The 23912-nt window shown below is 41.3% G+C and overlaps 1 protein-coding gene across 3 annotated transcripts in view; it reads right to left on the bottom strand.

Moving 5' to 3' along the window:
- KLHL15 (kelch like family member 15) overlaps nucleotides 1-23912 on the bottom strand; it is a 48316-nt gene that overhangs the window by 6845 nt on the left and 17559 nt on the right. For all 3 annotated transcript variants that reach the window (XM_017349958.3, XM_017349955.3, XM_002719981.5), the window contains one exon: nucleotides 18671-19378. In XM_017349958.3, the coding sequence (XP_017205447.1) occupies nucleotides 18671-19375 (705 nt within the window). In that variant the 5' untranslated portion in view covers nucleotides 19376-19378. The remainder of the gene's footprint in view (nucleotides 1-18670; nucleotides 19379-23912) is intronic.

Here is a 23912-nt window from a genome sequence, read left to right on the forward strand (position 1 = left end):
GACTCCAAATCTGGACAGCAGAAATGAACTATTGTAAAGAGAACATCTGCAAACATTCATGACGGACTGGAGGCAGAGCATGGTGAAGAAGTGAGGACTCAGGCCGGCGCCGCGGCTCACTAGGCTAATCCTCCGCCTAGCGGCGCCGGCACACCGGGTTCTAGTCCTGGTCGGGGCGCCGGATTCTGTCCCGGTTGCCCCTCTTCCAGGCCAGCTCTCTGCTGTGGCCAGGGAGTGCAGTGGAGGATGGCCCAGGTGCTTGGGCCCTGCACCCCATGGGAGACCAGGAGAAGCACCTGGCTCCTGGCTCCTGCCATCGGATCAGCGCGGTGCGCCGGCCGCAGCACGCTGGCCACGGCGGCCATTGGAGGGTGAACCAACGGCAAAGGAAGACCTTTCTCTCTGTCTCTCTCTCTCACTGTCCACTCTGCCTGTCAAAAAAAAAAAAAGTGAGGACTCAAATGTGATTTGAGGAAAGACTTGAGGTGAGTGAGAGTGTGTGACCAGGAAGGGAAAAAAGGGGAGATGAGCTGGCTTGGGAGTGGCATTCAACTCTGCTGGTAGGATACTCGGGAGGAAACATCCAGGAGTCTGTTAGAAATCCAGGATGGCATCCCGGGAAGGAGGCAAAACCAGGCACACATATTTATGGGCTTTGCCTGCTTTCTTCTTTTTCCCTGCCCATCTTCTTATCTTTCTCTTTCTTTAATCCATTAATTTATTCGTTTCCTACCTTTATTCAAAAAATATTTGAAACATACAGCATCACAAACTTGTGTCTAAGTATTCTGATAACTGTATTTAACCTAAGTGGTTTCCTTTCTAATCTAAGGCATTTTATTTTATGCATTTAAAACTATTATTCTGGGGACTGGCAATGTGGCATGGTAAGTTAAGCTACTGCCTGTGATGCTGGCATTCCACATGGGCACTGGGTTGAGTCCCAACCGCTCCACTTCTGATCCAGCTCCCTGCTTATGTGCCTGGGAAAGCAGCGGACGATGGCCCAAGTGCTTGGGTCCCCTCACCCACACGGAAGATCCAATGAAGCTCCTGGCTCCTACTGGGCCCAGCCCTGCCTGTTGCACCAATTTGGAGAGTAAAATAGAGGATGGAAGATCTATCCTACCCCTCTTTCTCTGTAACTCTGTCTTTCAAGTAAATAAAATAAATCTTTAAAATAATAAAAAAAAAATTGGGGCCAGCACTGTGGCGTAGTGGGGTAAAGCTGCCGCCTGAAGTGCCTGCCGGTACGAGTCCCGGCTGCCCCATTTCTGATCCAGCTCTCTGTTATGGCCTGGGAAAGCAGAAGATGGCTCAAGTCCTTGGGACCCTGCACATGTGTGGGAGACCCAACTTTATGGCTATTTGGGGGATTAACCAGAAGATGGAAGATCTCTCTCCCCCATCTGCCTTTCAAACAGATAAATCTTTTTAGAAGGGAAATAAATAAAAGCTCATAGTACTCCAGTATTACAATAATTAAAGTTTCTGCATGCTTGCTTGTGAATAGTGATTCCCTCACATTTTATAAATACTTTGCACTATTTTCTACATATAAACAGAAAATGGGTCTCTTAAAGCCATCAAAAATACATTCATGGCTGGCACCATGGCTCACTAGGCTAATCCTCCGCCTACGGCGCCGGTACCCGAGTTCTAGTCCCGGTGGCTCCTCTTCCAGTCCAGCTCTCTGCTGTGGCCCGGGAAGGCAGTGGAGGATGCCCAAGTGCTTGGGCCCTGCACCTGCATAGGAGACCAGGAGGAAGCACCTGGCTCCTGGCTTTGGATCGGTGCAGTGTGCTGGCCGCAACATGCCGGCTGTAGCAGCCACTTGGGGGGTGAACCAATGGAAAAAGGAAGACCTTTCTCTCTGTCTCTCACTGTCTAACTCTGCCTGTCAAAAAAAAAAAAAAAAAAGACACACAGTAATAAAAAAAGAATCTTTTCCTATTACATTATTTTCTTCTAAAAATTCTCTAATATACTATGCTTTACCCATTTTGCTCATCTTCTGATGTATTTATAGGAGCTGAAAGGCAGTACTCTGGAAATCAACAAGAATCACAAACCTCAAATTAAATATTTAAGTGCCTACTGTGCACAGCCAGTGGTCTGAGAGCTACACAGGTTTTCAAGTAACAGAATCTTGTCCAGCATAGTAATTAAGCACCATGTCAAGCAGGCCGTATGGTGATTAAGAATTCAATTTAGGAAATTTCTGACTTCACTACTCACAGGCTGTGCAATCCTGAGCATGTAATTCAACATCCTTAAGCCCATTTCCTCATCCGTGTTACTGGGGTACCAACAGTACCTATGCCTCCTAAACCCTAGGATGAGTGAGACAATCTAAGTAGAAAGGCGTAAGTATGGTGCCTGCCATGTGGCATTGGGCAAAAAATATTAGCTGTCATTAGCTATTATTACTGACCAAGGGACATCTGTGCAAGTGTTACTAAGCGTAAATCAATGCATCTGATCACATGTTCTTTTGGTCTGTTTAACAATTTAGTCCTGGAGAAAGTAGAGGAGAAATGGGAGAAACTGTTAATTTGGCCTTAATCCTCACTAGAAAAAATATGACTGGTAACACACAAGCAGGAGGAAGCGTTACAGAAAGCAGCCATGTTGTCTGGAGAACAAGAAAGGAAGAATGCTGCACATATTGGATAGGCAGATTTCAAGTTTTTCAAAGGAAAATTAGGATCAATTCCAACATCAGAAAATGTAAGAAAACTCGAGAAGGCTTGGAGGCTCTCAAAAGCATAATGCTGACTGCATAATTGCAAAATACACTCATGAGAGGAAGAAAAGGACAAAGCATCTAAAAAATCTAATGTGCTACACAGAGAGCTTTCTGGAATTCAGATGTTAAAAAATCACAACAGATGGTAAAAAAATAGGCACATAAAGTATTACAAAGAATGAAATGGAGCTTTACAAATATACAGTGAATAAGACTAAAGCTTCAGGAGAAACAGTGACTTTAAAAAGTACTAGATACTGAAGATAGGGCATTGTGGATGTTAAAGGAAAAAGTGAAGTCCCACGGACGGGGTGGCTTATATAATATTAACAAACGACAAAGAGACACAGTCTTATTCCTACTTCCAGTTTCGGCTAAGAATGTGTTATTCTTTCCGATCTGAAGATTAAACACAATTGCTACGAAGAAAACAAATCCAAGATGTTTAAGGAAAAAAAAAAAAAAGAAATACCAGCTAGTTATTTTCACCAAGTTGGTCATCTAATCTCACAAATCATGTCCTACGATCCTGAGAGGCATCAAAGACAAGGCTGTCCCCCTGCCTTATTATTATTAGAATTGCTTTCTATAACCCTTGTACAATGGTGAAAAATGAGAGAGGACTAAAAACCAGATCAGTTTTCCAACTACAGAGTGGTTAGCCTGAGGTGGATCCTGGATTGTTAAATAGTTAGCATCTGAAAATAAGAAAGCGCTACACTCTAGGAGTCAATACAGATTTACTAGGTAGTTCAAGACTGATCCTGTTTCCTAATTTTTGATGATATAATAACAGCACTGGTAGCGAATGAGGGAACATATAACTTGAGCAAAGTAATCTACAAAGTTGAATCATAAGAGAAGTATGAGGGACCCACAAACCACCTGGAGTGTATTTGGAAGTAGGGTGAGGTAACAGGAAACCCATAGTTTCAGCATATGCTCCAGGGATCTACCAACTCTAAAAATGCAGAGCTTCACTAGATCCAGCCTCGATACGAATTAACAATGGGATACTGCAGCCTTAGGAGCTAATATCACGGACTGGATTAACAGAGTAGACAATCGCATCCTCTTCATTCAGGTAAAACCACAACTAAGACAGTGTTCAGTTCCATCATTACACTTCAAAATAGACACTGGCAAACTGGACCACATCCAGGAGACAATGAAAGAATCCAAAGGCAGAATGGTTAAATGGATGAAGAATGTTTCAATCTGAGAAGGACAGTGACTGTTTTTCAGGACCAGTAAGTACAAGTTAGGAGGAAGAGTTTAGGCCAATAGGAAAAAGCTCTATAATTAGAACTGTTAAGATAGCAGATGTTCATTGTATTAATATTCCTAATAACAAAAATTATTAGTAAAACATTGTTGGATAAACTCTAGCATATACAATATGCAGTCATTAAAAAGAGGTTAATCCATATGCACTGATACAGATGTCCAAAATTTTAAATGAGGAAAACTACAGTATATGTGTGTTTATATATGTATATATATAAAATATTCTGAAAAAATAAACAATGGACTGTTTTACACAGAGGTATGTGTAGGGGAAAACACATCAGTGTATGTGTACATGGGAAACCTGTCCTTTGATTCTACATAGCTTGGTTTTTGTTGTTTACAGGGGCCATGTCTTATCTTTTGCATAGAGTCAAAAGGTTATGGGTATAGATTCCCAAGTCAGGGACTGCTCACCTCTGATGTTAGTGAGCCTCCAGACACTGGAGGTAGATTATGTATGAGCACCTCCACAGAGCTGGAAACGGATTCCAGTGTGCCATGGAGGGCCGTGCTAGATGGCCTATACGGCCCTTCCCAACCCTAGGCTCTGGCAGATCCCATCAAACTGGTCCAGCTTAACTGCTCTTAGAGTCATTTTCTAGTCTCTTGTCTCACATTCAATCTTTGGGTTCCTTTGTCTTCTCCTCATTCATTCTCTTGTGCTCCTTGGACACCTGGGTTCCAAAGAGTTTATAAGAGTCACTTTAACTCTATGTTAAAGTCCAAATGAAAGCTACCTATCTTTATCCAATTTGTTCTACCTCTAAGCCCTCCAAAATGGAAGTTGTGCCTTTTCAGATAGCTGAATATTCCATTAAAGACATTCTAACCAAAGAAACTTAGCTCATCTTTCTCTCTCCAAGACTAGTGCTAGATTTGCCTTGGCCTTTTCCCAGAGAGACTGCTGTGGTTTTCCTCTAAAATCACAAAGAAACAGTAACAATAACCAATTTCTTCTTTCATTATCAAAACAGGGAATTAGTGCCTCTCTGAAAATCCCATACAAGGCAATTACAGAAACACTGCTTTAAAACAAAGTGCAGGGCTGAAACCTTCTATAGGAATTGAGTCAATTCAAATGCATTAACGAAGGCAACCACCAAAAAAGAAGCATGTGGCTCATCTTTTCAATAGAAAAGGCATTTCTCCTATCGTTCATCCCTCATGTGACAGTTTATCTGTATATCAGATGCTCTCAGAAGAGATATGGAAAGAATGGTATTTCTCTCATGTTCACAATTGCTTTCCCCCTCTTTTCCTAAGATTAAAAACACCAACTTGTTTTAAAACTCAGAAAGAATATTTTAACACTTTTCTTGCTTTGGTACTTTTAAAAATCCTATTACGAAAAGTATTTTGTCATGGCAGAAAGTATGTTCTGTCTCTTAACAACAGTGATCTGAAATTTTAAATTGGCTATTTCCCGTTCTGAACTTCTTATAGTTAATGTAATGTGCACATATGCATATAGTCAGCAAAGGAAGAAACGGAAGAAATGATTAATTCTGAATGTGGTTCCTGAAAATATATACTAAGTCAAAGAAAAATAGCCATTACCACTAGCCAAAATTGTGTTTTTCCATTCAATGACAAAATGTTACATAACCAATCCATTATTAAATTCTTAAGTTTTAAAGGTAATTTGCATATGCCACCCTTAATTTTGAGAGAAATGGAACTTGCAATATAACTATAATAGCCATTTCCACAGAACTTACTACCTTTATTTGATTAAAATCTAGAATTTAAAAAATCTACTAAAACTGGCTATAGTCTAAAATTATTTTAGGCTTTTAGTCACTCAATTTGAGGTATTATCGCCTGTTTCATTTTTGGAAATTATTTTTTTAGAAGTCCAGGAGACTTAAGACTAAAAAAACGAAAAGCCTTCTATTCGTTTATCTACCACTGTGTGTGACTGGCAGTGAGGGACAATCCCTGAACACAGATCCCAGGTTTTAGGCTTAACACTGCCCCCAAGCCACTGTGTGACCTTAGACAAGCCTCCAGTTTAGATATTCCTTTAGAAAAGAGTTTGGCTGCATGAACACCTCTCTGGCCTTCCTACATCCAAAAAACTGTTAACCTATTTCTCAGAATAGACGAATACAGGAGGTATCCTGCGCAAGAATGAGTTCTACTTGTCAGTTTTATCAGCCTTTCCCCAACACAATTGAATCTTTTCAAAGGAAATATTAAAAACCAAAGCAGCTGCTACCATGGGGCTTTAATGCTAAAACAAATCATATCTTTGGAAATCACAGCCAAATTTGCTGATTCTGGTTCCCAATAAAATGTGCAAACTATCTATCCTGGTGTATGTCTCTATTATCAAATCATGCTTAGAACTAAAGCTTGTACTGATTTACGAGAAAGAAAATCATCATTAAAAACGTTAAGTACAAAATGACTTCAATTAATCCCTTTGTCCTGAAAAACTGAGGTAATAACCAGGTATAAAGCTATGAAAACTCATCTATGCTAACTGCAAATCCTTCTGGGTAATGCTGTAAAATTACAGTCATCCCTCAGTATCCAAGGGGGACTGATTCCAGGCTCTTTCCTGGCTGTTCAAGTTCCTTAAATAAAATAGTCCATATCTTCATATAACCCAAAATATCTTCTCAGATACTTGAAATCATCGAAAGTAATCTATCACTTTTGAGAAGGCTCCAAAAAGTTCATGGAAAAATGGGATGAAAAGGTAACATGCATTTTCTGTGAATTTTTGAAGCTCCTTCATATCTAATACAACGTAAATACCTTTTAAATTACTGTTAAACTGTATTGTTTAGGAAAAATGACACAAGAATTTCTTTTCCAAATATTTTCGATTTGAGGTTGGCTGAATCCATGGATGATGAATTTATGCATGTGGAATCTGCAGATACGAAGGACCAACTGTACAAATATCAAATCATAAGGCTAAATTGTAATATCCATCCTCTCCTCTCCAAGCAGGGAAGAGTCTCAAGAATTGAACCAAACTTCAGAAGTAAAGTGACCAAGACAATGGGGGACAAGGGAGAGGTTCCCTCAGGAAAAGGCTAAGAGTTTCAGCATGATTTGCTCACTTCTCTATCCCTGCCAACTCTTCTATAGAATAAAAAATATTTACATAAAATATGAAGGCAGTGGGTAATGGCCCAACTCCTTGGGCCCCTGTCACCCAAGTGGGAGATCCAGATGGAGTTCCTGGTTTCAGCCTGGCCCAGACCTGGCACTGCAGCTACATTTGGGAGTGAATCAGTGGATGGAAGGTATCTCTCTTGCTATCTCTCTTTCCCACTGTCACTCTTCCTTTCAAATACATAAATCTGTTTTTAAATGTGCTTAGTCTGATCTATTTATTTCCAATTTCAGTGCAATAGTAATATGGAACTATTAACAGTGTGCAAACATGAAGGAGAAAAGGTATTTTTTAAAAAGACCTAAGACCATCTATTACTATCTGTTATACTAATATTTAGATAGTACAACTAGGGTCTAGAATTCACAACTTCTAGGGATTCTTTTCCTATTTATAGAAATATGCGCAACTCTGTAAATATTTGATTTTTAAATATGGTGGAGCAGAAAAGCCAAATAAAAGGTTTAATTCTAAAATTAACACCTGAATGAGTAATGCCTACCCATGACACACATGGGTCCTTCTGGACAAATAATAAATTTGAAAATTAAAACTCTAAAGCCCAAAATCTAAATACTTTCCCTTGTTCCTTTCCTGCCCCTAAGCTTTCCTCTAGTTATTTTCAGACTTCTCTGATCCTTTTCCATTTCTGCTTACCATTTGGTTTCACCCCTCCCTATTAAAGATTTTTGCCTTTTACATGTCAACATACCTGTCTCCATTCCATGCGTTCCTTCTAAATTGCCAATTCTCCTATGCTTGTTTTCTTCTTTTATTTAACAGGAAAAATCAGCAAGTCAGACTGAATTCTAAACTCCTGTTTTCATTAGATTCCTGTCTGCTTAATTCACCCCCTAAGACACTCTTTCCAGGGCAGCAGCCCACACCTAGATTACTGGCACTCTTCAGGAACCTGTGAACTTGGGCTGAATGCAAGACAGAGGCACTTTTTATCTGTAGCATAAAAAGCAGACGACTTCAGAGGAGAAAAACACCTTGGGTAATTTTTACAGACTGCACACGTGTTAATTAAAGTCATCCAAGTCCACGGGGTCTGGGAGGAGGGGTCAACAAAAATGAGACTGACACAGAAAAAGACATTAACTGAGAAAACACATTTAACCCATTGACCTAGTTTCCAACAGAAAACCTGCTCCTCTCTACTTTTACTCCAAGGGGCAAGTGAGCTAATTGTTAATTTAAGCCATTTTAGATTCCAGCTGCATAAGTACAATTTAATATCTGAAAAGGATTTTAAACTTTTAAAAAAACAACTCAAGCTTATCAGAAATTCTAATAAAATTTCACATTTGAAATAAAGGTTATTATACTACCTTTTAAAAAAAAATTTTTTTCACTGTCAAAAACAGACCTGGTTATGTTTCTCATGGACTTCTAAAACTGAGTGCTAAAGGGAAATTTCCACTGATTCCTCTAGATTTATCTGCCTCTAGCTAAAGTTAGCAGATATAAATAAATAGCTTTTTCAAGAGTAGTAGGCTAAACTATGGTAACACTGCAATTAATGGTCTGGTTGCTGGACAGAAATTTTTATCAGTCAAGTGCAAGATTATTCAAAACACATTCTAGGCCGGTGCCGTGGCTCACTAGGCTAATCCTCCGCCTTGCGGCGCCAGCACACCGGGTTCTAGTCCCAGTCGGGGCGCCGGATTCTGTCCTGGTTGCCCCTCTTCCAGGCCAGCTCTCTGCTGTGGCCCGGGAGTGCAGTGGAGGATGGCCCAGGTGCTTGGGCCCTGCACCCCATGGGAGACCAGGAGAAGTACCTGGCTCCTGCCATCGGATCAGCGCGGTGCGCTGGCCACAGCGGCCATTGGAGGGTGAACCAACAGCAAAGGAAGACCTTTCTCTCTGTCTCTCTCTCTCACTGTCCACTCTGCCTGTCAAAAAAAATAAAAAAAAAAAAACACATTCAGAAGGGCCTAAGTGAAGGAATTCTGGAAGAGTACCTACCCTTAACAGAGACAACTTTGCCCAGGCAATTTAATTGCCATGTGGGTTATGCTTCAATTAACCAGAATATCACATCCTTCCTCCCGAACAGGAGATGATAGATGTCCTTAGGTGTCATAGACCATTGTGAATGCAAGATAAACCAACTATGCTGATAGAGAAAATATTTGGTAGATTAGTAGTGAAGACTAGTTCTGAGAGCCACTACTTTCTAGGCACACATACTTTGGATACATAATGTACCATCATTGAATTCTATCAGTTTCAAGGTGAGTCCAAGACATCTTATCCCCACTTTAAAATGTAGCTTTTTTTGAAAAGGTCATAAATTCTGCTCCTTAAGAAAAAATGTTTTTGGGATCGGCAATGTGGTGTAGCAGGTGGAGTAGCCACCAGTCTTGGCTGCTCCACTTCTGATCCAGCTCCCTGCTAACAGTCTGAGAAAGCAGTGGAAGATGGCACAGGTATTTGAGCCCATGCCACCCACATAGGAGACCTGGATGAAGCTCCTGGCTTTGGCCTGGTCCTGCCCTGGCCGTTGTGGCCGTCTTGGGAACCAGTGGATGGCAAGTCTTTGTCTATTCCTCTCTCTCTCTGAAACTATTTCAAATACATAAACAAATCTTTAAAAAAATTTTTTAAGTGTTAGAAAGCTTTGCTGAAGCATTAATTCTAACTCTGACCCTTGGATTTCCACTAACAATGAAGTTATTTATTTTAGCAACCAAAACTCTCAGAGTTACAAATATTCTTCTAATAATAAATGTTTATAAAATGCAAATATAATTTGTTAATTCCAAATATATTCTCAGTGATAAAAAAACTAACACTCTATTACAAATCCAACAGACACAAAGAATACATATTATGGTCTTTTCTCATCAAAACATTAGCTTTCTCTAAAAGTTATACAAACCCAATTTAACAGCTTAAGGAAAAAAGTATACTATGGAATCTGAATAGCTTACAATCAAAATATTTACAATAAAACAATTGGCTCACTCAAAGCAGAATGTATCTATAGAATCTTCTTCCTTAATAAACAGTTAAAAAGTAAAAAAATCAACTATAAACAAACCTAAATGCAACGTAGAGTGTGTCTTTTTTATATTCATAGGATTTAAAATAGCTTTTCTTCTCCTTTCAAAAACTGAAAGTTGGCTTTGTTTTTTGTTTTTTTCTTTTGATGCACAGAAAGTGATTCATTTATTGCTTTTGGCTTTCTGGGTTTGGTTGTTTTTAACTGGGAGGGTATGATTCTGAAGATACTTAACATATCAATGCAATTTCTAAGGGAATGACTGGTATGCTGAGTATTACCTTATGCATAATTACAATACTGAAGATGTCCTAGGTTCAAAAATATTAAAATGTCAGTGTACTAAAGAATCGACATGAGGGGCCGGGGCTGTGGCATAGCCATTAAAGCTGCTGCCTGAAGTGCCAGCATCCCATATGGGCACCAATTTGAGTCCCGGCTGCTCCACTTCAGATCCAGCTCTCTGCTGTGGCCTGGGAAAGCAGAAGATGGCCCTCAAGTCCTTGGGCCGCTGCACCCACGTGGGAGACCCAGAGGAAGCTCCTGGCTCCTAGCTTCGTATCGGTGCAGCTTTGGCTGCTGCTGCCAACTGGGGAGTGAACCAGCGGATGGAAGACCCCTCTCTCTCTCTGCTCCTCCTTCTCTGTGTAACTCTTTCAAATAAATTAACAAATCTTTATTTTAAAAAAAGAATCAACATGAGTATTTCAGTGAGTAACAATTTTACTAAAGAGATCTTTTACATACAAAAAAGTACAAATCATATTTTGCCAAATATATATTTACTTCATAAAATGTTTTCAATAAAGCAGTAACTGTTTTCCAAAAACCCAAAGACCAAAGGTAGCAGAATTTAAAGTATTTAAATGTTTCTATGACTAAAATCCAGCATGGCAAATGTCAGGCCTTATCTCCGTTAACAGATGCAAAGATCATCAGAGCTAGTAAAAAATACATGCCACAGACATTTGCCTAAGTCCAAACTGAAACTGTTGTCTCATTTTAAAACTAGGAATTCATTATAGGCAAAAACAAATCATAAAAAGTCTTAACTATGTTGAAGGACAAGATCCTTAAATTTCAGATTTCTTTGATTATACAGTGACAACCTCAGAATTGTAAAAGTTTTCCCACACCTTATATTTTTTCAGTACAATTATATTTCTTAGGCTGCTTTGTTAGTGTAAACACACTCGAATTTTCACAACTCTGTGACAATTTCTACACGACACAGGCTGAACCACAGGTGAACATCATCCTTTCCACAACCCAAGGTTCTCTCCCCACTCTAGGAACTATCCCACCAAGTCCTCAAACTGAGAAGCAAGTGGACTCCAGTTCCAGTCTGGACAACGCCTCTTGTTCTGAAGTAAGAGCTTAACCTTGTATTAACGTTTTTTTTTGTTTGTTTGTTTTTTGTTTTTTGTTTTTTTTTTTGACAGGCAGAGTGGACAGCGAGAGAGAGAGACAGAGAGAAAGGTCTTCCTTTGCCGTTGGTTCACCCTCCAATGGCCGCCGCGGCCGGCGCGCTGCGGCCAGCGCACCGTGCTGATCCGATGGCAGGAGCCAGGAGCCAGGTGCTTTTCCTGGTCTCCCATGGGGTGCAGGGCCCAAGCACCTGGGCCATCCTCCACTGCACTCCCGGGCCACAGCAGAGAGCTGGCCTGGAAGAGGGGCAACCGGGACAGAATCCGGCGCCCCGACCGGGACTAGAACCCGGTGTGCTGGCGCCGCGAGGCGGAGGATTAGCCTAGTGAGCCGCGGCGCCGGCCGTATTAACGTTTTCATACCTATAAAATGCAGATAACATGTGGACTCTACCTATACATAGAAAACTTGGAGTAGGACCTAAGTATGTATACCCCATTCCCCTCACCACAGGTACTTTTAAAAGCCAAGTTTCTTTGGAGGCGAGAAAATTTTGAAATCTATGCTTATAAGGGGTCTTCAAAAAGTTTATGAAAAATTTTTATTGTGTAAGACAAACTATGTATATACTTCAAAACTGGTTTGCACCAAGCCAAACTTCTCTTTTAATTCCATTTTCTACAAATTCTTTGAAGTATCTTGTGTGAGCACACGTATGTGTATGTGGTGTTTAGATAGTTTCCTGGCCTCTAACGACTCAGTGAGGAAATTTGGAAAGCACGGCCTCTGTGATGACAGTCCCAGAGTTCACAGTAAAAAGTTAAAACAGTTTACTTTCAGCTGAGGAAAAAATCTAGTAGAGGACTACAGGGAAAGACATGGCAGAAGAATAAACCCAAATGTATCGACACAGTTAAGAGGGCAAGATTCAGGAGTCTGGAATCAGTGGGGCTCTTCTTAGGGAGACCGAAGGCCCCCTTCCCCTGTGAAGCCACTGCTCAGATCTGATCATTACGAGCACAGGAAGGACTGAAATCTCCAGGAGCTCCTTCCGCAAACTTTGAGCAACAGCTTTTTATTCTCCTGAGGCCGAAGGATCCTGACAAAGAGATGCTTTCCTCAATTAACAGCTATCGCCATCAGCCACTCCACGGAAACACGAACTGCATGTAACTGTTTCTAAAAGCTGGGAGTCTGGGAAAAGGGTTAAGCATGTGAGAAAAGGCTGTTCACCATACGTGTACTCAGTTTCTAAAGAACAACTGCCTTCCTCAACTTCCAGAACTGTGCTGTGCTACAGAATAAAACCTGAGCCACAAACCCAAGACAAAGATGCAATTTTACATTTTCTAGCCACATTTTAAAAAGTAAAAACTATTTTAACATATTTAACTCAATATATCTAAAACACCAATTCAACATGTAATCAATAGAAATAGAGGTAATTTACACCCCTTGTCATCTTAGTCATTGTTATTTCAATTCAGATTAGTCACATTCCAAGTGTTCAACAGCCACAGTGGTGACTATGCTGATTAGTACACTTCTAGTCACAGGTATATGTAATTCTTTCTAAGAAATAATCTTCAGTTTTGACACTTTAGTTTTAACCCCAATAAATTGAATGGAAGTATTCTAAATTAAACATGGAAAGGAAACTTTATAAATCGAAAAGAAACCTAACACAATAGTGTAATAAAATTTTTGCTGATTTTAGTACTAGAATTGGGCTACTTAGCCTCATAATACAAAAACAATGTTGATTACTATGTTTGATCAGAGTTGCTAAGTGATCTTCCACATTTTCCTGAAAAACATGATGCCCAAAAGTAGATACATTAACAAGAAATGAAAAGACTAGATAAGGTGTGTGCTGTGACATAGCAGGTAAGCCACCAGCTGCAACGCCAGCATCCTCTATGGGTGCTGCTTTGTGTCCCAGCTGCTCCACTTTCAATCCAGCTCCCTAATAATGGCCAGGGAAAAGCAGCAAAAGATGGCCTAAGGGCTTGGGCCCCTGCACCCACACGAGACCCGGATAAAGGTCCTGGCTTTGCCCTGGCCCAGCCCTAGTCACTGTGGCCATCTGGGGAGTGAACAAGCAGATGGAAGATCTCTCTCTCCCTCTCTATAACTCTTCCAAATAAATAAATAATCTTTTAAAATTTTTTTTAAAAATACAATGGGGAAACTAAGGTAAAACCAACATAAAGAAATAACCAGATATATCCACAGTATATGACACAGAGATAATTCATACCCTTTTTTGTTTTTTTTTAAAGATTTATCTATTTACTTGAAAGGCACAGCCATAGAGAGGCAGTGGCAGTGGCAGTGGCAAAGAGAGAGAGAAAGTCCCCCATCTGCTGGCCCACTCCCTAGATGGCCGCAATAGCCAGAGCTGCACCGATCCGAAGCCAGGAGCCAGGAGTTTCTTCCAGGTCTCCCCCACGGATGCAGGGGCCCAAGCACCTGGACCATCCTCTACCGCTTTCCCAGGCCATAGCAGAGAGCTGGATGGGAAGTGGAGTAGCCAGGACTCGAACCAGCACCCACTACATCACAGCACCGGCCCCATAGTCTAAAAGAAATGAGTTAAAGGCTCCAAACAAAGAAGCAATAAGGAGATGGAAATGCCATTTACCGTGATTTGAACAGTATATGCATGCCTTTGTTGAACTATCATACTGTGCCACACAAATATGTACATTATGTTAATCAAAAATGAAAAAAGGGAGGAGGGGACTTGTTCTAGGTTAAGAAAGATTATATAAATGTGATATCTAGAAGCAAGGCATAAACCTTGATTTCATTCTAGTGGATTTCAGAGACAACTGGGAAAATGTGAATAAAGACTAGCTATTTGATGTTATCAGTGTATTAGCATTTTGAGTGGAATAGCAGCACACCTAGGTAGGGAAAAGTGCTTATTCTCAGGAGAAGCATGCAACTTTTTTATATGTTTAGAAAACTCTCATAATAGAAAGCTTAAAACATGCTGAAGTTAAAAATAAAAAGTATGGGGTGGGCATTGTGGTAGAGTGGATTAAGCTACCACTACACCCACATATCAGAATGCCTGGTTCAAGTCCTGGCTACTCCGGGCTTCTGATCTAGCTTCCTGCTAAGATAATGATCCAAGTACTCAGTTTCCTGCCAGCCACCTGGGAGACCCAGATGGAGTTTCTGGCTCCTGACTTCAGCCTGGTTTAGCCCTGGCTATTGCGGGCATTTGAGGAGTAAACTAACAGACAGAAGATGGCTCTTCGTCTCTACTTGTCTCTTCACCTTTCAAGTAAATACATGTTTTAAAAAAGCAGGCACCAACATTTCATTTTTCTTAATTTCAACAATTAGGATAAAATCAGAAACCAAAGCTACTTTTCCACAGGGATGAGTCTCTTAAACATAAATGTAGCATGGCTTTATTTTTGTGCCCTCTGGGGCCATGCATACATAATAAATGTTAAAATGGCCTTATTTGAGATCTGCAGTATGCCAAGTATGAGAAAACAGATGGTGGGCCATCGTTGTGGCATAGTAGGTAAAGTTGCTGCCTGCGTATGAGCGGCAGTTTGAATCCCAGCTGCTCCACTTTTTTTTAAAGATTTATTTTCTTTATTTGAAAGACAGAGTTATAAATAGAGAGAGAGAGGGGGAGGGAGAGAGGTCTTCCATCCGCTGGTTTACTCCCAAATGGCCACAACGGCCAGAGCTGCGCTGATCAGGAGCCGGGAGCTTCCTCCAGTTCTCCTACGTGGGTGCAGAGAGGCCCAAGTACTTGGACCATCTTCTTCTGCTTTCCCAGGCCATAGCAGAGAGCTGGATTGGAAGTGGAGCAGCCAGGACTCAAACTGGCGCCCATAAGAAATGCTTTAACCTGCTGTGTCGTAGCACCAGCCCCTGCTCCAATTCTGATCCAGCTCACTGTTAACATGCCTGGGAAAGCAGCAGCAGATGATACTAGTGGCTCAGGCCAGGCAGGCCCCTTGTACCTGTGCAGGAGACCCAGAAAAAGCTCCTGGCTTCGGTCTGGCACAGCTCTGGCCACTGTAGCCATCTGGGGAGTAAACCATTAGATGAAAGATTTCTCTCTGTCTCTTCTCTGACTCTTTCAAATAAATAAATAAATACATCTTTAAAAAAAAAAGATGGTTTCTAGTCTCAAGGAGCACAAAAAAAGTATGGCATAAAACATGAGGATACTTCAACAACTTCATGAAAAAAGGTACTGAAAAGTAAGTTCAGGGCCAGTGCTGTGGCTTAGTGGGTAAAGCCACCGCTCGGAGTGCTGACATCATATATGAGTGCCAGTTCGAGTCCCGGCTGCTCCACTTCCCATCCAGCTCTCTGCTATGGCCTGGGAAAGCAGTAGAAGATGGCCGAAGTCCTTGTGGGTCCCTGCACCCACGCTGGAGACCTGGAAGAAGCTCCTGGCTCCTGGCTTCAGATCTGCGCAGCGTCGGCCGTGGCAGCCATTTGGGATGGAAGGAAGACTTTTCTCTCTGTCTCTGTCTCTGTCTCTCTCTGTCTATAACTCTAGCTGTCAAATAAAAAAAAATACTGCTAAAAAAAAAAGAAAAACAGATTCTTTTGATAAACTTCAATCTCACCCATCTCTAAAGGCAAGAATCACTATGTTCCATTTATCTCAGCAATGTAACTAAAGTAAAACTGAAAGATTAATAGACATTACAAAAAAAACAAAGATTGCTCTGTGGCTGTGACCTTAATAAGTATATCTAAGAAGTTAATTCCGGAAGGGAAGACTTGATACCATTTTGATTCTGCTAACTCCCAATATATGGCCAATGGGTAATGACCACTTCCTATACTGTAGATGCCAGAGGAATCCCTCAGCAGATGCAACATCACTTGGCATTAACTTCCAGCTACTGTCACTACTGCCTACCAAGGACTGATAACTGGAATATAAAAAAGCTCTACAGCTCAGCACTTAAAAATCATTTACTGCTACCAGTTATCCATCATATCATCCCCCAAAAATGGGAAATTCTATTCTATCTCACAAGTACTTCCATCTAGACTGAAGTTGTAGGGGTTCTGTCTTAGTGGTGGGAAAGCATTTGTGTTCAATGCATAAAGACAAAACAGAATTCTCCAGGCAAAAAGCAATAAAAACAATAATAAGGTAAAAAATCAAAACATAAAGAGACAAATGGTTTATACAGTTGATATGGGGCTGATTATCAATGAACAAAAAGGAGTAAATAAGAAATATATTCTTGGGGTCGGTGCTGTGGCATAGCAGGTAAAGCCGCTGCCTACAGTGCCAGCATCCCATTTGGGCGCCAGTTCGAATCCCAGCTGCTCCACTTCTGATCCAGCTCTCTGCTATGGCCTGGGAAAGCAGTAGAAGATGGCCCAAGTCCTTGGGCCCCTGAACCCACATGGGAGACCCGGAAGAAGCTCCTGGCTCCTGGCTTCAGATCAGCTCAGCTCCAGACACTGTGGCCATCTGGGGATTGAACCAGTGGATGGAAGATCTCTCCCTCTCTCCCTCTCCCTCCCTCCCTCCTTCCCTCCCTCTTCCTCTCCCTCTCCCTCCCTCCCTCTCTCTCCCTCTCCCCCCTCCCCCTCCCCTCTCTCTCTGCCTCTCTATGTAACTCTGACTTTCAAATAAATAATCTTTTTTTAAAAAAAGAAATATATTCTTTAGTTTCAGTTATTGCTGCCATATCAATACATTCTGAGAAAAAAGAAAAATCCCATATAAGTTCTCTTATATTGAACTGTAATTTAATAACATTTCACAGCATTTCAGAGGAGGAAAAAAATGCCAGGCTGTTTAGTGTTATTCAAAGGCACAAATGTGTTTATTTTCCAAATGGCATAAGCAACCCTCCTTTGCATATACGTCTGGTAAATGAAGTTGAGGAACTGTTTAACATGAATGTCAACCAAGATTTTTTTGCTTTCTAGAAAGAAGAAAGGCTACAAGAGGTAAACAGAGTCCCAGAGGTACCCCATGTGATTAGAAACCAATTAAGTTAAGCAATTACTGAAACTGCTCTCTCTCCTTTGCGCAAGAAAGGATCACAGGTGAGTTTCTGATATAAAAATGGAAATGCTTACATGCAAAAATGCCAAAGCTGTTTTGGAGACAAGAGTACTTTAAAGAGAGACCTATTTACATGGTAAAATGTACACAGGGATGTTTGATCAGTGTAGATAGTGGATTTATAACCTGCTTGTTTAGAATTGCCAAAATGATGTTTTTAGACAGAGTATTTTCATAGTCAAATTTAGTATTCACAATGAAAGAGAAGGGAAACTAGAACTAGATGAAGAGTAGGCAAGAACATCATCACTATGGCCTCTTGGCTTTCAAGAGTTATTTTATATGCTCTTAAGTACATTTTGGAGAAATAAGAATGAATTTTTTTCATCTACTCAAAAGGCAGAATGGCAGAGAAAGAGAGATAGAGATCTTCCATGCATGAGTTTACACTTCCCAAATTCCACAGCAGCCAGGGCTGGGCCAAGCCAAAGCCAGGAGCCAGAATTCCATCTTGATCCCCCATGTGGGTGGTAGGGGCTCAAGCACTTGAGCCATTATCTGCAATCTCTCCCAGGATGCACTAGCACAAATGTGGAAAGGAAGTTGGAAGTTGAACAGCCAGGATTTGAACCAGCACTGATATGGGATGCAGTAGTCCCTGGTGCGCCACAATACTCGCCCCAAGATCTGTATTAATGTATACCATGCAGAACTATAAACCCCAATTTCAGTATATATTACTTAAATTAAATTTTAAAAGACAGCTAGCCTGACCCAGTTCAGATTTAATTACTTTGTGAAATAAAAATTAAAGCCAACTTATAATGTTCTGCACAAATAACTGTGCTTCAACTTTAAAAGTACTTTTAAGATGAAACTATTCTACTACTTACCTGGTTCATCTTTCACACACAAAATGTATTTAAAAGAGCTTAAATGCACAATCTACAAAAGAGCAGGCTTCTTATTCAAAAACTATGCATTTTTTGGCTCACAATCAAGCCTGGGAATCTTATCTATAAAGACATACTGTTTTAAATGAATATTTGTATTAAGTCTGGTAACGGAACAGTTCTGTCCATTGCTTTAAAATACACTAACCTTTTCAAAAACATTGGATGGGGTCATCAAACAAAACCTGATGTTCTGAATGATGGTATCAGTATGTCTCCAGCGTCTTCTATCATGTCGAAGCCAAGACTGCACAGCCTCGTACAGCTCTATCTCTGGGAACCTGCTGAGATGATCATTATCCAAATAAGACATAAGCTTCTCAAAGCTCAGATAGGACAGGAAGTCAGGCCTGGACATGAGTGGCACAAAGTTTTCTAGCAGAAAGGCATCCAACTTCTCCCTGACTCCCTCAATGTTTACACCGAAATCATCTAAGAGTCTCATAATTTCGGCACAATTTTCTAGGCAGATTTTCGCTAAGAGAAAAGAGCAGCAGAACTTCACCACTTCTATGAGTTGCACATACATGGCAGCTTGAAGAATCTCATGGACAGTATTCATACTCAGTTCTATAGTTCCATAGTACATAAACTGAAGGACATGGCTAAAACCAGTGGCAGTTAGCCCTTTTAAATGGATCTTGTTCTGATCTCGTTCCCGCATGTCTGCGGTAAACATAATTCTGAAGTAATCACTCTGGGTGGCCAAGAGTGCTTTATGGGCCTGGAACTGATGATCTTCAATAACCAGAGTGACATCAAGAAGCAATCCCTCCTCATACAGTGCTCTGAACCCAGCAGAGACACTGGTGTCATGGATGGAGGAACAGAATCCTTCCACGTCCCCTGCCATGGCCTGGAAAAAAAGTAATCAAAGAAAAGTGTTAATAATTTCCATGCATTTAGAAGACACGATGAACTCAGAACTCAACAATTTTTATAATTATGTCAATTCCATTCCTAAGTCTTAAATGGACAACACTGTGGGAGAAGACAACCTAGAAATTTGTAGACTAATGTTTTTGGTTTCCCTACACCTGGAAAGGAAAGTATTAAAGACATATCACACACAAAATTGTTAACTTACAAACAACACATGCCTATCCCACTGATTTTATACTGTCCATTAAAACATGCTGCAAAACTAGCAACACAAAAAGGATTTCACAGCCAAACATTAAATTATGAGATAAAGAAATTACACCAATGTGAGGACTCCTAGAAATTTATCCAAAAGAAATAATCAGATAAATATACCAAATTGTAGATACAAGGTTTTTCTTTCAAGTCTTATCTATAATAAAAAATTAGAAAGTATTCAAAAGCCTAACAATAGATTACTAAATATAACAATTAAAAATGATGGCAGTGATTTACCTAGTCTGACAAAGGACACTTATTAAAAAAGCAGACCTTTAAAAACTAAACAAACATCTATTTGTTTAGATGAGAAAAAGTCTAGAAGAATATATACTAAAATTATGTCCCTGGGTAGTGGGATTTCAAGAAAAGTGTGTCTTTGCCTCTTTACTTACCTCATTAACCTTATTTTTAAAAATGATTATGCATTACTTCTATTTAAAATATAAACATAACTTTTTTTTTAATTTATTTGACAGTGAAAGAGAGAGAGAGACAAGAGAGAAAGGTCTTCCTTCCGTTGGTTCACCCCACAAATGGCCATTACGGCTGGAACTAAGCCGATCCAAAGCCAGGAGCCAGGTGCTTCCTCCTGGTCTCCCATGCGGGTGCAGGGCCCAAGCACTTGGGCCATCCTCCACTGCACTCCCTGGCCACAGCAGAGAGCTGGACTGGAAGAAGAGTAACAGGAAAACTAGAACCCGGTGCCCATATGGGATGCCGGCGCCACAGGCGGAGGATTAATCAAGTGAGCCACAGTGCTGGCCCTAAACACATAACTTTAAAGAAAATTAAACTACATCTCCGTGTAACAGAGAAATGAAGCTAAGATAGTAGAACTGAAATTAGACCTCTTAGGAAGAATAAACTAACTCAATCTATTAGACTATGAAGCAAAATAATTTTTTCCTTTTCAAACAAACCCTCTAGGCCATCTAGCCTCTTAATTCACACCCTTACACAGCTACCAGCTTCCTCCCCAATGACCTATCCACCATTCCTAAATTCCCTCCCAATGCTTTCCACTGTGTCCCATGGAACACTGCTTCACTATAAACAAACTCCCTTACACACTTAAGTTGGTACAAAAAGTTCCCTCCTCAACCTGATTTAAGTAAGACAGTTTTCCTTAAAGTCACAACTTCCAAGCCTCCTGTCTCCTACCTCTATCCCTGCACCTACCCATGTTTAAAAAAAAAAAAATACTCCTTTAGAGCTTACAGATGGACTCTCAAAGCCTTCTCTTAACTGTCTGGTCCTTTTCTCTAAATCTGATGTTTCATCCAAACAAAAACTCATCTTCTGCTCCTTGTCACTGACTAAGGTGTACACCTTCTGATCACTCTCCCACATTAGCTGATGAATGGCACTTGGCAAAGTAGTCATCTTCACCTCACCAATGTTCACAGATGATCACCCATCCAAAACTCCTTTGACCAGGCCTGTAACCTTTCCCCTTACCCCACTGTAAATCCTATTTGCAAATCCCTAGAACCTGGCCAGAAGTGATGCACTCCTGAACGCTGTCAACTTCCCACTGAACCATTCTATGACCTCCTAACATTACCTCTGTCCTTTCCCAGCTTACACTTTCCGTATCAGAGTAATCACCCTCTTGCTGGGGCCTTTATTGCCCTCATCTCTTCGTCTGCCTTGTTCAATCAGAACTATGCTACTGGTCCTTTAATCTCTGGTAAACTTTCAGTGCCTCTGGGCAGTGTTTTCCTTTGAACAGTTGTGAGCACTCCCTGCTGATGTACACTGGATACACAAGATTTTATCAAGCTAAGGACAACCAATAGAGATAAACCTAATACTACAACCAATTTAAAGCACTGTCTAGAATACCCCATGACTTGGAACTGTAGGTCTGAGCTACCTGCTGAAACACTAGCCAGACTATGCCAGCTTAGAAGCGAACAACCAACATCTATGGCTCTGAAACCTCACCAGTGACAATTCAGGACCCAGTCTCCCAAGTCCTTGCCTTTCCCTGGTTGGGTGTCTGAAGGGACACAAGCCCTCCAATGAAATAACTGGTACAACTGACTGATGTAACCTGCTCTACCTCCTTCAGAAGGCTAGCAATGCCAGTACCACCATTCAACTAACCAATGCTCCTCGCTCCATTATTTGTTTAAAGGAAGAGCACCTCTGTGTGACAGATACTATGCTAGGTATGGAGAAATGTGCTGCTCAGGAATCCTCTTTGCGTCCTGGATTTTCTGAGCCCTAAGCTGCTGAGGGGAAAAAGGCAGCTTTCACAGACACGTGACAGACACCCCTTCTCCACGCTTTGGAATAGGACATCACTATATTTATTACTTTGCTTCATCAATACGTTGTCTATAACACTCTATATTTAACTTCTTAACACAGCAGAGTGCCTCAAAAAGTTCAATCAAGCTGAATTAAAAGTTTTCACTGGGGCCAGCTCTGTGGCGCAGAAGCTAGCTAGCTCACTCGCCCTCTCGCTCTTCTCTCTCCCTTTAACTCTGCCTTTCAAATGTTTCAAATGGACGCATGGACGGACTGAAGGAAGGAAGGACGGGAGGGAGGGAGGAAGGACAGGAGGGAGGGAGGGAGACAGGGAGGCAGGGAAAGTGCCAGCACTGTGGTGTAGAAGGTTAAGCCTCCACCTGCAATGCCAGCATCCTATCTGGGCGCTGGTTCAAGTCCCAGCTACTCCACTTCCAATCCAGCTCCCTGCTATGGCCCAGTCCTGGCAGCTGCTGCCATTTGGGGAGTGAACCAGTGGATAGAACAGCTCTCTCTCTGCCTTCCAAATAAACAAATAAGTCTCTAAAAATTTTTAAAAAGAAAAAAACTGATAAAAAATTTTTCATTTTGATGCAAAAAAATCTGAAATTTAAGCATAGTTTTCCCACAATATACGTTTCTTTAAAAAAATTATTTTATTTATTTGAAAGAGTTACAGAGAGAGGTAGAGACAAAGAGAGGTCTCCCATCCGCTGGTTCACTCCCCAGATGGCTGCAATAGCCAGAGCTGTGTCAATCTGAAGCTAGAGCCAGAAGCCTCCTCCAGGTCTCCCATGTGGGTGCAGGGTCTCAAGGACTCGGGCCATCCTCCTCTGCTTTCCCAGGCCACAGCACAGAGCTGGATCGTAAGAGGAGCAGCCAGGACCAGAACCGGTGCCCACATGGGATGCCGGTGCTTCAAGCCAGGGCTTTAACCCGCTGCGCCACAGCACCGCCCCCCCCCCCAATAATATACGTTTCTACAAACTTTTTAAAGACCCTCCCCTCTTTTTAAATTTAAATTTATTTTTTATTTATTTGAAATACAGAGTTAGAGGTAGAGCCAGAGAAAGAGAAGTCTTCCCTCCGCTGCTTCACTCTCCCAAATGACCACAACAGCCGGAGCTGGGCTGATCCTAAGCTGGGATCCAGGAGCTTCTTCCGCATCTCCCATGCAGGCGCAGGGGTCCAAGGGCTTGGGCCATTTTCTACTGCTTTCCCAGGCCAAAGCAGAGAGCTGGATCGGAAGAGGAGCAGCCAGGATTCCTACCAGCGCCCACATGGGATGCTGGCACTGAAGGCTGGGGCTTCAATCTGCTGTGTCACAGTCCCAAAATTCCCCTCTCCATATTAACTTTTTTATTCAATAGTTATCCCAGCCTGAGATCATAAAAAAAGACAAAAGAAACCTTGTTAATAAAGAAAAAAGTCTGACATAATAATACACTAAAAATATTTAAAATGCTTCTCATGGGATACTACTGCTTCCAAGGCAGTTTTACCTTCTTCCTTCCTTTCTGCTAATTCGTGTTTCCTAAGCTATCGACAATGAAAGTATATAACTTTTGTTTAAAGATTTTTTTTATTTATTTCAAACGCAGAGTTACAGAGAGAGGTGGGGAGGAAGGAAAGGAGGGAAGGAGGGAGGAAGAGAGAGAGAGGTATCTTCTACCTGCTGGTTCACTCCCCAAATGGCCACAACAGCCAGGGCTGGGCCAGGCTGAAGCCAGGAGCCAGGAGCTTCTTCCAGGTCTCCCACCTGGGTACAGCAGCCCAAGCACTTGGGCATCTTCTGCTGCTTTCTCAGGCCATAGCAGAGAGCTGGATCAGAAGTGGGGCAGCTGGGACCTAAACCACTGTAGGAGGAGGCTTTACCTGTGAAGCCACAGCGCTGGCCCGAGTATATTACTTCTTAAAACAAAAAGAAAGAAAAATCTTTTAAAGCTCTTTATTGCCAACTGAAATGGTTACATCCTAGTCCCTATTTCCCT

Source organism: Oryctolagus cuniculus, chromosome X (genome assembly GCF_964237555.1).
Source record: "Oryctolagus cuniculus chromosome X, mOryCun1.1, whole genome shotgun sequence".
NCBI classification, from domain to species: domain Eukaryota; kingdom Metazoa; phylum Chordata; class Mammalia; order Lagomorpha; family Leporidae; genus Oryctolagus; species Oryctolagus cuniculus.